The sequence below is a fragment of the Acomys russatus genome, chromosome 4 (assembly GCF_903995435.1).
Source record: "Acomys russatus chromosome 4, mAcoRus1.1, whole genome shotgun sequence".
NCBI lineage: Eukaryota > Metazoa > Chordata > Mammalia > Rodentia > Muridae > Acomys > Acomys russatus.
In genome coordinates, this window is record NC_067140.1 from 24,493,531 (window position 1) to 24,506,883 (window position 13,353).

General features: G+C 52.2%; 1 protein-coding gene across 3 annotated transcripts in view; it reads left to right on the top strand.

Annotated features, from left to right (window-relative positions):
- The window catches only part of Phactr3 (phosphatase and actin regulator 3), a 212,673-nt gene that overhangs the window by 121,152 nt on the left and 78,168 nt on the right, over positions 1 to 13,353 (top strand). For all 3 annotated transcript variants that reach the window (XM_051143926.1, XM_051143925.1, XM_051143927.1), the window contains exon 2: positions 12,543 to 12,704. In XM_051143926.1, the coding sequence (XP_050999883.1) occupies positions 12,543 to 12,704 (162 nt within the window). The remainder of the gene's footprint in view (positions 1 to 12,542; positions 12,705 to 13,353) is intronic.

Sequence of the window (13,353 nt, forward strand, 5' to 3'; positions counted from 1 at the left end):
TGTGCGTGTGTGTGTGTGTGTGTGTGTGTGTGTGTGTGTGTGTGTGTGTGGTGTGTATATGTGTGTGTGCTTGTGTGTGTCTGGTATGTGTATGCACTTGTGTGGTGTGTGTGTGTGCTTATGTGCGTGGTGTGTGTGTATGTGGGGTGTGTGTGTGTATGTAGGTAAGATGGTGGGATTTCCAGGGTTTGAGGACAGGGCAATACTATGTCGTCTCACAGCTAGAGGGCTGCTGAGGAGGTAGGCAGTAGGCAGTGGAGGGGCCAGGATGGCCTAGGAAAAGTGGACATGGTGAATCCCCATGCTCCAGTGTCTTGGCCACATTTTGTCACTATCCCCTCTCCCCAGCAGAGGCTTGTCTTACCAGGAAATGGACCAGAGCTGCCAAGGAAATGGCATGCACCAAGGCAGTGAGAGCTCGGTGGTGCTGTGTGGGAATGCAGCCCCCAGTGTGACGTGGCTTCAGGGAGAGAGGAAAGGGGGCTGGCCGTGTCTTTGCCTAGTAGCCTAATGGGCTAGACCTCTGTTCCTGTGAGGGCTGTTCCTCACAATGCTGGCCATCCTCAAGGCTGCCCAACAGACAGACCACCAGGAGTAGCCCCTAGAGGACAGGCCACCATCATAGCCACTGGCTGTTCTGGCTCTGTTGGACATCTTCATCTCGCTCTGTTGCTTCTGTGATGATCAGCAAAGGAAGCAGAGCCAGCAGGGCAGGGGCCCAAAGCGAAATCAGTCCCTGAGAAGATAGAACACACACACATGCCTCTGCTTGCTTCTCAGGGTCCTTCGATCCCCAGGGATGGGGTGGGGGGAGGTCTCCTCTAAGCACAGTGTATTATGTGGTCACCAAATTTGTAGAATTTGTGAAAGAGCCAAAACTTGGTAAACCTTCTGGAACATAGTGTGTTCTGGAAGATTCTGAGCTGTACACGTACTTGGGCTGGTTCCCATGGGTGAACTTAAGCCAAAGAGAATCCTGGCTTGTTTCCATTTGGTTCTCACCTACTTACCAAGCCCTGACTGGGCCCTCCTGGACTCTATTTTAGAACCTTTATTCCATCTTGATCCTTATGGTCAAGTAGCCATGATGGGTGTAAAGGAACAAACTTATAAGGCAGGAGTGAATTATAAACTGAGCTAAAGGCCTGCTTTCAGGATGGGCAGAGCTCGAGACCCAGGTCGCAGGCTGCAGGCAGTGTGGGAGAGTGATGTGGGCCTGTGCCCTGGGGGATGTGAGAGATCAGACTGGGAATGTCAGCCAGTTATTTCCTGCGTTTTTACACTCAGAGGAACCAGTAGTACTTTTTCTCTTAAGTCATTTCCAAAGGGCCCACCCAGAGCAGCAGCAGTTGTGATATGGACCAAATCCTCATACCCCTAGTTTTTGTCAGTAAAGCTTTATTAAAACATAGTCACGTACGTTGATTTGCTTATCAACTTTGGCTCTGCTCCCATAGCCAGACTGGGTGGCTGGTGCCCAGTGGGGTAGCCAATAGAGCCCTTTACATTTGTCGCCAGCCTTTAGAACAGACATCTGCCCATCACTGACCTCGAAAGGAGGGCATGCAAACCTTTAAAACACAAACTCTTTTGGCTTAGAGTCTTCCAACATAAAACAAAGCAAGATGTCTGCTTTTTTCGTATATAGATGTGTGCACGTGTGTTTCTGCATGTGCAGTTGCGCTTGTGCATTTTTTTGTGTGTGTGTATGCACAAGTACATGTGTGCTTGGGTAGGTGTCCTACAGATGTGTGGAGGCCAGAGGTCAACTTCAGATGTCGTTCTTCAGGTATTATCCTTGTGTTTTGGAGAGAGGGTCTCTCACTGGGACCTGGGTCTCACCGGGTTGGGCCAGGCTGACTAGGTGGGGAGCTGCAGGGACCCTGTGTCCCCACTTCCCAGAACTGGGATTGAAAGTATGCATTGCCACAGCCAGGACGGCACGCAGGTCCTCTTACTGTCGGGGACTTCATCCATTGAGCTGACCCCCTGCCCCGCCCCCACCCCCCACCCTCGGTGCACCAGGATATCAACCTTTTCTTCTCTGCAGCTGTCACTGGCGTCATGGAAGGAGGCCACCTTGCCTTCTGGTTTTAGAAAGTACATGGATCTTGAGTCAGACTTTTGCCTACATTTGTACTTGGAGAGCAGAGGTCTCCCCAAATGCTTCCTTCCCTGCCCTCTATTCTGTAAGACCTTTTTTTTTTTTTTTTTTTTTTTTTTTTTTTTTTTAAGGAGAATGTCTCTAGAAGCTGCTTTCAAGCCCTTGTGAAGACGTAGGTGGCTTCTTGCCTGAGCATTTGTCTGTTGGCTCTGAGGTAATCTAGAAGCATCTAAACAACAGGAAAGGTGGTGCCGGCAGTAACACTTCCTCCTCAGATTGCTTCCTGTCTGTGTTCATGTCCTGCCCAGGCCCAGCATCTCTAGGGCCTCCGGAGTTACAGACCCGCACTCAGTTTTGCCTGGGGGCCTGGCCATCTTCCTGGAGGCCTGGCAACCACTGGTCGAATCATGGGCTGATTCTGAGCAGATGGTGCTCTGGGTAGAGCACTGAATTTCCCACAATTCATCTGAGAAAGGCCTTCAGTGATGTCTCGCTTTTCTCCTCTGGTTTCAGAGGTGGCATTGGTGGCCATTTTTCTTACCTTCATTTTAGTATTACTGCTGGGTCCAGGGCTTCAGACAGCTAAGGGAATATGGTGGCGTAGAGGTTTTCAGAACCAACTTCTGGTACGCTCTTGGAGAGTTCTATTAACTTTGCAGTACAGCTATTAGGAAGCCTTCCGTTTTCAAGCTAAGAAATAGTCATTAGCATTTCTTAACAGGAGTGCATTGAGCCTGGCCTTGCAGCTCTCGTTCTGTTTGGCAGTTTTGGGGAAGCTACTGCGTGACCAGGATTGCCAACTATAGAATTTCTCAGAGCCTTTGCTGTGCTAGCACGGAGTGGGGCTTTTCAAGAGAGGCTTTTGCAGTGTAGACAGTGTTTCTTAGCTGCTTCTTCATACACAGAGCATTCCTCTGCAGGGTCACCTGGAATACTCTGAAGACAACACCGTTGTCCTGAACTAGTAGGTGACACTAGCCGACAGTGTCTGAAGGTGAGCTAAGTCAGATAGCCTGGGCTCCATTGCCTGCCTCAGTCACAGACACTTGAGTATTTACGCTGCACCAAGGCTCCTGCTTCCTGGAGCTATTAACTCCAGAAGGAACCAGACGTTTTCAGTAGCCTCCCCTTGGGCACCCAGGAAAGTGTAGGTGTAGGCTGCAGCTGTCACGCTTCCAAGCTTAGCCAGAGTCTTGTCTTTTCTTCTTATGCTTGCACCTCCACCTGCCAGTGAGAGGGAAATGAGGAGAGCAGCCCAGAGTTCCCAATGGGGAGATGTGGGTGGGGCCTGGGCGCGTTCACAAGTTCAGGACCCCTGGAGGCGCGGAGTCATGACAGACCAGTGTTTTGTCCTGTTTCCAAGTGTGCACGCGAGCCTTGATCTCTTTGCTTATTCACCGCTCTGCTCTGCCCACATGCTGGTTCTGGCGTGGTGCAGAGTTGGGAGCTGTGTGGGTCTAGGAGGTGTATTTTTTTAATAGAGAGACCCCTGTTCACTCCACATTGGACAGTCACGGGGAGAGTTTCTGTCAAAGTGAGCTGTGATGGGATCCAACATGTGTGTTTGTGCATATGCTCACCCAAAGGGAGGGAGCTGCCTGCAGTTTCCAAAACCAGAAAGGCATGTAGTGTTACTGTCTCCTACTTTTTGTGTGTGTGTGTGGGGGGGGCAGTGTGGGAGTTGAGACAAGGTTTCTCTGTGTAGCCTTGGCTATTGTAAACTTGCTTTGCTGACCAGGCTGGCCTCGAATTCACAGAGATCTGCCTGCCTCTGCCTCCCTGAGTGCTGAGATTATGCCACGCCCTACTGTGTCACCTACTCTAAATAAACATCTGAGCATCCCTTGCAGCCCTCACCCCTTGCCGTGGCCAGTTCCTGCCTCTGTGCTCAGCAGTGTGATTATGAGAGGTCTGTGTGTGTGGGGGGGGTGCTGCCCATGCCCCTGGAGGTTGTACTAGCCTGGATCTATTTTGCCTTTACTGAGCATGCTTGACGCCAACATCAGGCTGTTGCCATTACTCAGTGGTTCTTCAGGTGCAGCCACAGAGCGGCTGCTTTTGTATGTGAGAGACTTGAAACTTTTTATGTTTGGTCTTGTAGGTTCAAACCCGTGCATGCTGGGCATTTAGGGATGTGCTGCCTTACCACAGGCAATGGGTCTCTTGGCCCCTGATGCTTCACAAGATTTTGTTCCCGGTCACATTGGTGGTTTAGTCCATAAACCCCTATATCCCCCCTCCCCTTTCTCTCTGATGGCAGCTTGTGATCTGCTGAGGGGAGTATACAGTATATGCTCCGTCACCCAGTGCTTTCTCGCTGCTTATGACCAGGAGAGTGACTGCATAGTCATCACACAGTGGCGATGTTTTTGGAGCTGTTAGGGTTGGTGCCTGGGTCCTGGCAGCCCTGATAGGTCTGGCTTGGCCACCAGTCTTCACAGGACAATTAGAGACAAAGTATAAGCAGAAAAGAGAGATTTATTCTGCATAGGCACACTGGGAAGAAGAATAGAAGTTCAGTGACTGCCCAAGACTGTCTTCTCGGTGCTGACATGAGATTTAGGTTTAAATAGAGGGCAAGAGGTCTGCATAGCTAAGCCATCCTGGTCAAGGTGTGGTCCTGCCTATCACCGATCAGCCATTGTCTCAGGTCCTGCCCATCACAGGCCCATCACTGTCTCAGGGCCCACCCATCATAGGCCCATCACTATCTCAGGTCCCACCCATCACAGGCCCATCATTGTTTCAGGTCCTGCCCATCACAGGCCCATCATTGTCTCAGGGCCCGCCCATCACTGGCTCATCATTGTCTCAGGGCCTGCCCATCACTGGCCCATCACTGTCTCAGGTCTCGCCCATCACTGGCCCATCATTGTCTCAGGGCCCGCCCATCACTGGCCCATCACTGTAGTGTCTCCAGTCTCTCCTGCAAGGGGATCTGACAGGCCATCAGAACTGAATGAAATCTCTTCTTGGGAGATAAGTTCCTCTCATCAGTACTAGGCTTCAGCCTTTCCCTTCTCCCAGTATGAGATTCCTGGGGGGAGAACCCACACTTCCTTGGAGTCCATTATCTCAGTGGTCTGATAGCGGACAGGAAGGCACATACATTTCTTCATTACCTCTTAGTTTCTCCAGGCATGGGTCCAAGGGTGAAAGTAGTGCTCCACCTGCTGGAGTTGAAATGGCACAGAAGGTTCTAGCTCATGTCAGGAGCCCAGGACAGAGCACAGCATAAAGCAGGTACACTTATGCCCACTGCTGTATCCTGTGACACAGGGCCTCCAGCCTTCAGCCCTGTCTACCTGTGGTCTGCCATCCATCATGGCTCAAGGCTGTCCCTCAGTGATGCCTCCAGGACTCTTGTCATAGGCACACACCGCTCTTGACTGCATCCTCTGTTCTTTCCTTTAAATTCCAGCCTATGATCTTTCAAATGTACAGAACCTCTGCTAGCAAATTAGTTTTTCATGTATCAATAGTTAACAAGAGTAATTTTTAAAATCAGAATCATCTCTTGCTCATTTTCAGCCAGTGGGGTGTGGCTGCTGATAGGTGTGTGCTTGTCTGTGTGTGGGTGTAGTGGTCATAAACCAGTACCATGGCACCTCTGTGCTACACCCTGGTCTGACATGTTCTCTTTTTTTTTTCCTCTGGGCTCTCCAGCATCTGTGGCTGGTTCTACCCCGACCCTGTACCCCCAGGAAAGCCATGCTTTTGTCATTCTGCACCCTTTAGCCTCTCTCACTCTGGACTCCAGTGCCTGAGTGTAAAGCCAGTCCCCACCTTACCCACCCCCGGCCTCCTTCGCAGCACTGTCTGAGAGTTCTCTTTGCAGCAGGGTCCTGTCTTGGCTCCTCCTGGTTTTCCTTGTGCTTAGCAAGCTCCATCACGTGGGTGGTCCCAACACCACTTCGGAACCCTCAGCCTGGCACCGCTCTTACCTCCATTGTGAGGTTTCTTTGGCATTCTCAGTTGGATTATGGGAAATGAAAGGACTCTGTACAGAATGTCGAGTTCTAGATTACATGCTGCAGTTACTATGGGGGGTTGCTTCCACACCTGACCTTATTCTCTCATAAGCATGTGTATCGTACCCAAAAGAAGCTAGCACCTCGAAGGATGATGTCACCTGTTGTTCCATCTGGAAATCTGGGCTGTCCTGGTGCAGAGCAGCTCTCTCCAGACACTCAGTAAGTGAGTTTGTGAGTGAGTGAATGAATGAGGTAATCAAGGAGAAAGCAAATTTCCACTGTGGTCTGGTGCAGTCGGTGCCTGCCCACCCTGAGGCCACTAGGTCACAGGTATCTGGCTTCATTCCCCAGGGAGTTGGGGGGGCGGTGGTCTTTTCTCATGGCATTTAGAAGGTGGAGAAGGAAAGAGAGGGCCATGCTGCTGGGGAGAAGTGGAAGTGCCCACTGTTACTATGCTTGGGTATCAGAGTGATGGGCTGGGATGATTCTGGCTCCGCCTCTGCAGCTCTGCCTCCTGGGATCTCCAGCTGAACTAGTGGTGTTCATTCAAGCAACCCTGAGTGTCATAGAATGAGTCGCAGGGCAATAGTTGAGGGGTTGGGAGGTCAGAGAGTGAGGACCCTAAGAATAGGGGCTTGGCATCAGGATTTTCACATGGTAAGGCCTGGGTTTCAGTGAAGCCAGCTGGGTGTTGGGTCCAAAACTGCTTTGGACTCTCGTCTCTATGGGCACTATGCATCGGTTGCCCCTGAGCCTGAGGTAGGACAGGTGGGGCTAGAGTTGCCCAAGGGACTGGACATATGCCTGCATGTAAACAAGTCTTCAAAGTAGCCAAGGTCCTTCCATCGCTTGAGAATCTCAGGAGGGAAGCCTCTCCCAAGGTTACGACAGGGGCAGTGGGAGGCAGCCACTAGCAGTGGAAGCTGGCATTACAGCAATTAGCTGCTAATGCCTCAGAGGTGGCAGAAGCAGCCTGGCAGTTAGCACTGCTGTGTTACTTAGAGACCTGCTAATGGGACCCACTAATGAGGCCTTTGCACCTCCTGAAGGTGGTATCTGTCCCTCGAGGGAGAGGCTCCAGAGAGAACTTACAGGAAGGAAACAACTGGATGCTCACCTGTTCCCTCCCTCTGTAGACACACCCACGGTCCTTATTAATGCATCTGTTCATTCATGCATGCACAGGGCATGTGCCCGTGTGTGGCACAGTTGTGGGGTGGAGGTAGGTTGTCTGGTGGGCCGCACCTGCTCAGGTAGCGCAGGCTCTCTGTCCTGCTCAGTGCGGTCCTCACATCTCTACTTAAGGTGGATGAAAGTGATCTCTCTCTGAATGCCAGGGCATACATGGTGACCTTTCTGTTCCTGGCCTCCCACTAGGCCCTGGGTTTGAGACACTCGGGGTAGGAAGAGGCAAGGGGTCCAACTACACAGCTTTCAGACCTCTGTCTTACTTCTCTCTCATGAAACTCTTTAATATCCTGATAGTGTGAGGCTGTGAGAAGCAACTTCCCTGTGCTGTGTGATTCACTAGATGGCACATACGGAGTGTTTCACAGTAGCTCGCTGCTCAATTGTTGACCAGGGTCAAGACCCTCATGGAATCCTGCTTCTCACTGCTGTCGCCATCCCTCCTGTGGGACACCCTGTGACCTGCCATCCCTCCTGACATGCCATCCCTCCTGTGAGACACCCTCTGGCCTGCCATCTCTCCTGCAGGACACCCTCTGGCCTGCCATCCCTCCTGTGGGACACCCTGTGACCTGCCATCCCTCCTGTGGGATGGGAAGAGTGGGGGCCTGCACGATCATGCAAGCACACATGAGCATGTGTGTGATGTGACACTCATGGTAGGCGTGGGGGTGGGATAAAGACAGATGAGAAGGTGGGCAATGGAGACTATCTGGGACCATCTTCTGTAGATGAACACACTCCATTCCCACTAACCATCTATTCCCTGTCTCATAGGCAACTACAACCCCAGGAAGGCAGGGGCTCAGTATCTTCCCTTCCTCTTTGACTCTGTTCCTGCCTCAAATGCCTGGTGCACAGTTGGCACCAATGCATATTTGCAGAATGGTAGAGTGAATGAGCGAATGCATGGATGAACAAATGCATGGATGAATGGATACACAGATGAATGGATTCATGGGTGAACAGATGCATGAATGAACAGATGCATAGATGAACGGATGGGTGGGTGAACGGATGCATGGATGAACGGATGCACGGATGAACAAATGCATGGATGAACAGATGCATGGATGAGTTCTTAAGTGAAGGGATCAATAGCCAAAGCGTCCCTTGCTTTCCTTTGTGCAGTGAAGATAATTGTGTGTCAGAGGCCCAGGGAGCTCCTCCCTAAACCCATGCTGGCCATGGAGGGCTGGAGGATGAGGTTGGGTGAGCCAGCCAGCCAGGCAGTGACAATACTGATGGTGGTAATGAGAATGCTGGAGGAGGAAGAAGAAGACATGGTGGAATCACAGGACAAAGATCCCCATCACCACAACAGACCATAGTGCAGAGGGCACAAGGATAGTTGGAGAGTGGCCAACACTTTGGTCTAGTATTAAGCATTAGAGCCAGGATGGAGGCCAGGGCTGCCTCTGGCCTCTGTTCTCAGCAGTCACAGCTGTGAGTGTGTACTGTCACACAGGCTGGGCAGTAATGATAGAAGAGCACACTGGCCATGAGTGTGGACTGTCACACAGGCTGGGCAGTGATGATGGCAGAGCACACCAGCCATGAGTGTGTACTGTCACACAGGCTGGGCAGTAATGATTGTAGAACACACCAGCCATGAGTGTGTACTGTCACAGAGGCTGGACAGCGATGATGGCGGAGCATACCAGCCATGAGTGTATACTGTCACACAGGCTGGGCAGTGATGATGGCAGAACACACCAGCCATGAGTGTGTACTGTCACAGAGGCTGGACAGCGATGATGGCGGAGCACACCAGCCATGAGTGTGTACTGTCACACAGGCTGGGCAGCGATAATGGCGGAGCACACCAGCCATGAGTGTGTACTGTCACACAGGCTGGGCAGCGATGATGGCGGAGCACACCAGCCATGAGTGTGTACTGTCACACAGGCTGGACAGCGATGATGGCGGAGCACACCAGCCATGAGTGTGTACTGTCACAGAGGCTGGACAATGTTGATGTGGGAGCATAGCAGAACACAGACTACTCAGGCAGTTTGTTTCCCCCAGCTAGGGAACACTGAAGCTGGGGCTGAGCCAGGAGTGATGTGACTAGCTTCCTGTGTTTAAAGCTCTGACACCAGGTAGAAGCCCAGTGTAGGCATCTGGGGCTGAGATGCTGGTAGCTTGGCCAGGGTGCTAGTGATTTGAGAGACTTGTGGTTTAATCCACATGCATGGCTTTTTACCCCAGCTGCTAAGAGGCTTGGGCTCCTGCAGAGCTCACGTGGTGTTTCTTGTGGGAATCTACTAGTTATCTCAATGGATACTCTACCCAGACTCCCTCTGAGACTCCGTTATCCTTCCAAAGTGTGTGCCTCTCTGGTGACCACTACAAGGAATAGAGGAAGTGACATGTTGTGCACAGGTGCAAATGCACCTGTCCACGTCTGCATTGCATGGAGGTTTACGAGACTTGGCCTGTTCCCACCCTGTGTCCTGTTGTGCCAAGATTGTTGCTGCGACCAATGGACTGGCAGTTCCATGCCCATCTGGCATCAGTGGGCAGAGGAAGGAAGGGAAACAGGGAGGATCATGGGATAGATTGACTTGGGAAGGGAGCAACCGCCTGCATCCTGCATGTACTGTGAGGCCATGGGGAAGTGATGGCAGGAGGGGTCCAAGGCTGACGTGTCTTTAGCTGCCCTTGCCCCTATTATGTTCTGTTGCTCACTGTTTGCCAGGTGTTTGGCTGACCTGTGACACTGCAGTGGGGAGTGTCCTCTTGGGATCCCCTTACTTGTTGGTCTGTGGTACCTGCAAGAGGGTGACATTAGTAGAGCTAGTCGCATCCTGAGTAAAACAGGGAAGTCATTATCCTGAGAACCTGCTGGAGCTGCCCCATGCTGGTCCTTCCAGCACCTGCTTTGCAGATGGGTCACAATGGGCCAGTCTGAGGCAAAGGTAGGAAAGATGGGCTCAAGAAAGCCTCGACTGAAAGCCTCATGTGATCCTGACCCATCGGGTTCTGAAGGCTGACCTCCCATCTCCCTCCTGGAGTGTGGTGCTTCTGAGTCAGTCACAGGAAGCGCTGTTCCACCTGGTTCTCCAGGCCTTGGGGGTGGGGCTGGGAGGGGGGCTCTGGGGTCTGTTTAGACCAAGAATCTCAGCTCCTTGCCATGGTGACAAATGAAACCCTAACTGAGGGAGGGTCAGGGTGGTCATGGGCCTGCTGTGGGGGCCTGAATATGGAGAAGGGTTTTTAGTCAAGGCCTAGCATCTTGAGTCGGGCCTGCAGCTTCTTCTCAAGAGACATGGGATTGGCTCCAAGAGCCTGGATGGGATTCAGATCCTACTCAGTGCTAAAAGTGACAACATTCCTTGGCCAGGGAGGGGTCCTCCGTGGTGGTGCTTAGACTGTTAACGCTGTGACAGCTGGATGGGGGTCCAGGGTGAGCAGATGGCCGTGGCACCGGCTTGGGATCCAGTCCTGTAGTCCTTTCCTGTTGAGTTTTGTTTTCTGTCTGAAGTAAACTTCTAAGAAAGCCAGATGTGTTAGGGGCTCTGCAACATCCTATGTGTAGTGTCCCTGTCCCTCCCTGCCCAGCCCCCTGCAGCCAGATCTACACATGCACCCTCTGCACACAGTTCTGCCCACAGAAGTAGCATGTGTGGCATGATTTTGCACACACTTATCCAAGGTCTTTGAGGCAGGGTCTCCCTGTATGTAGGGCTGGCCTGGAACTCATAATGGCGCCCAGGCTGGTCTTAAAACAGCCCTCTTGCCTCTGCCTCTGTGACTCTTCACGCCCCACTTGCATGGTGGGTTTGCCCTAGTGGTTCTTCTTGGGTCTGTCTCTGTGCACGTGGCTACTTGATTCTCTTCCACACCTGTACCCTGGTCACAGAGAGGAGGAGCCCACACACCCTTTACAAACAGTGCTCCTAGCAAGCTGAGCCCCCTCAGAGCCCTGCTTGCCTTGGGCCCCACACACACTCCTGCCTGAAGAAGACAGCTATACTTTTACATGCAGGGATGAGGCCAGGAAGGATGCTCTGACCAGGACTCATTGTGGGGCACATCCACGACAGTAAGGCAAACCACGTCCTCAAATTGAGAGCCCCCCGCCTATCACCTTATATCTATGCAGAATTAGACACGTGTGTGATAAAATCAGATGCATCCTGGGAAGGGACATGCACAGGGGAGAAACGACTGCATGACCTAATGTGTTGGTCAGAATAGAGAGCACCTTCATGGTGCTTCTCAGTAACCAGCCCTTCCTTCCCCTGAACCCCACAAAAGGAACCCCAAGCAGTGTATTACTGGGTCCTTGACTCATGGGACATCCCGTTGCTTTAAGTAAAGTTCTGTCACTACTTTTGCAAGTATGGGCTGGCTTTTGTTTCAGTTCCTTGCATAGGAGACCAGGTGTCTGGGAGCACCTTGCCCAGACCCTGACCACAGACAACAGGTGAACCTGTAGGTCACTGCCCATGTCTAGCAGGACACACTGCACTATCTAGACTTTACTGAGCCATCTGTCAACATGCACCCTCAGCTGTGTGCACTCGTCCCAAGGGCGAGATGCTTCCCTTTGTCCATTCATGGGTTGGGCTTGCTCTGCAGCTGTTCCCTGTAGTGATCTGATGGGCATACCTGTCTGTGGCCTGCAGCTGGTCTGTGTCCAGCCCTTGGACAGCTGATGACTCTGAGAAGCCGGGTTTGGGGGATTCTGTGCTTCCTCGATGCCTGTGTGCCTAGCACTTGAGCCCAGTCTGGGAAGAAAGAAGGTGAAGATTTCCTGGAGGGAAAAACTTATCTGAGTACATGGTTTGCATCCAATATTTGTGTTTAATCCACAGTCCACACGTGGCATGCGTCTCAGGATAGCTGTGGATACAGCCCAACACATTTGCAGGAGGCAATGTTTGGACATCCCTGACTGAGGTGGAGGAGAGCCGGGAAGGAAAGCAGCATAGGCTGTGGGCACAGCATGTGCAAAGGGCCTGGGGCCAGAGGGTAGTTTACCACACAGTCAGCCAGCCTTTAGACTCCCATGGCAAGGAGGTAGGGTGGGCGAGGGCTGTGAGTGGACTATGCAGGAAGGGTCTCCATGGAAGGAAAGTGGGTCACACCCCTCATGAATTACCCTGCCTCCTGCTTGCACTCTAAAGGAGGCCCAGCAGTGAGAGCCTGCTGCTTTGACACTTCCCTGGGCTGTGTGCTTCAAGAGGTCACTTAAGGTGAGATGGTCACTTGGGTCTCTCGGAGCCTGAACTCATCCTATGGGACTCTTCCCTGTTCTCGCCTTGCAGATGAGATGGACCAAACTCCCCCAGCACGCTCTGAGCCTCTGGTCTCAGGGATTCGAACTCCCCCTGTGCGGAGGAACAGCAAGCTGGCCACCCTGGGCAGGATCTTTAAGCCGTGGAAATGGAGGAAAAAGAAAAACGAGAAGCTGAAGCAAACGACGTCAGGTAAGGTGGCACTGATGTGGGGGGGGGGAATGGGGTGGGGGGAGAGGGAGGGGTCCTCATGCCACACACAACTGCTTAGCCTCCTTCTGGTGACACACCCGGCCAGCCACGGTTCTCAGTGTGCTGGCCAACTTTTCTTAGAGATTTATTTGTATGAGTGTTTTGCCTGCATGTACACATGTATGTGTATGGATGTGTACCATGTGTGTGCCTGGTGCCTGCAGAGGCCAGAAAAAAAGGGACCAGATATCCAGTAACTGGAGTTACAACCAGTTGTTAGTGCTAAGAACTGAACCCAGGTCCTCGGGAAGAGCAGCAAGTGCTCTTAACTGCTGAGCCATCTCTCCAGCCCCAAGGGCTGCCGTTCTTGCTCACAGACCATACACTCCACAAGCCCTCAGCTGACAGATGGCTGGGACATTGCCTTGACCTTCCCACTCAGATGAGGCAGGGGCCTGGCTATCACACTTGCTGCTCCGAGGATCTGCCTGTGTTGTTCCAAGGGACAAGATCCATGCTGTGGTACAGTTTCCGTGAGCAGACAGACTTGCTCCCCAGCTTCCAAGCACTGTCTAGGGACGCTCATCCCACCACCTCCTACCCAGGGATCTAGAAGGTTCTCCACTCAATTGTACTGCACCTTAACACC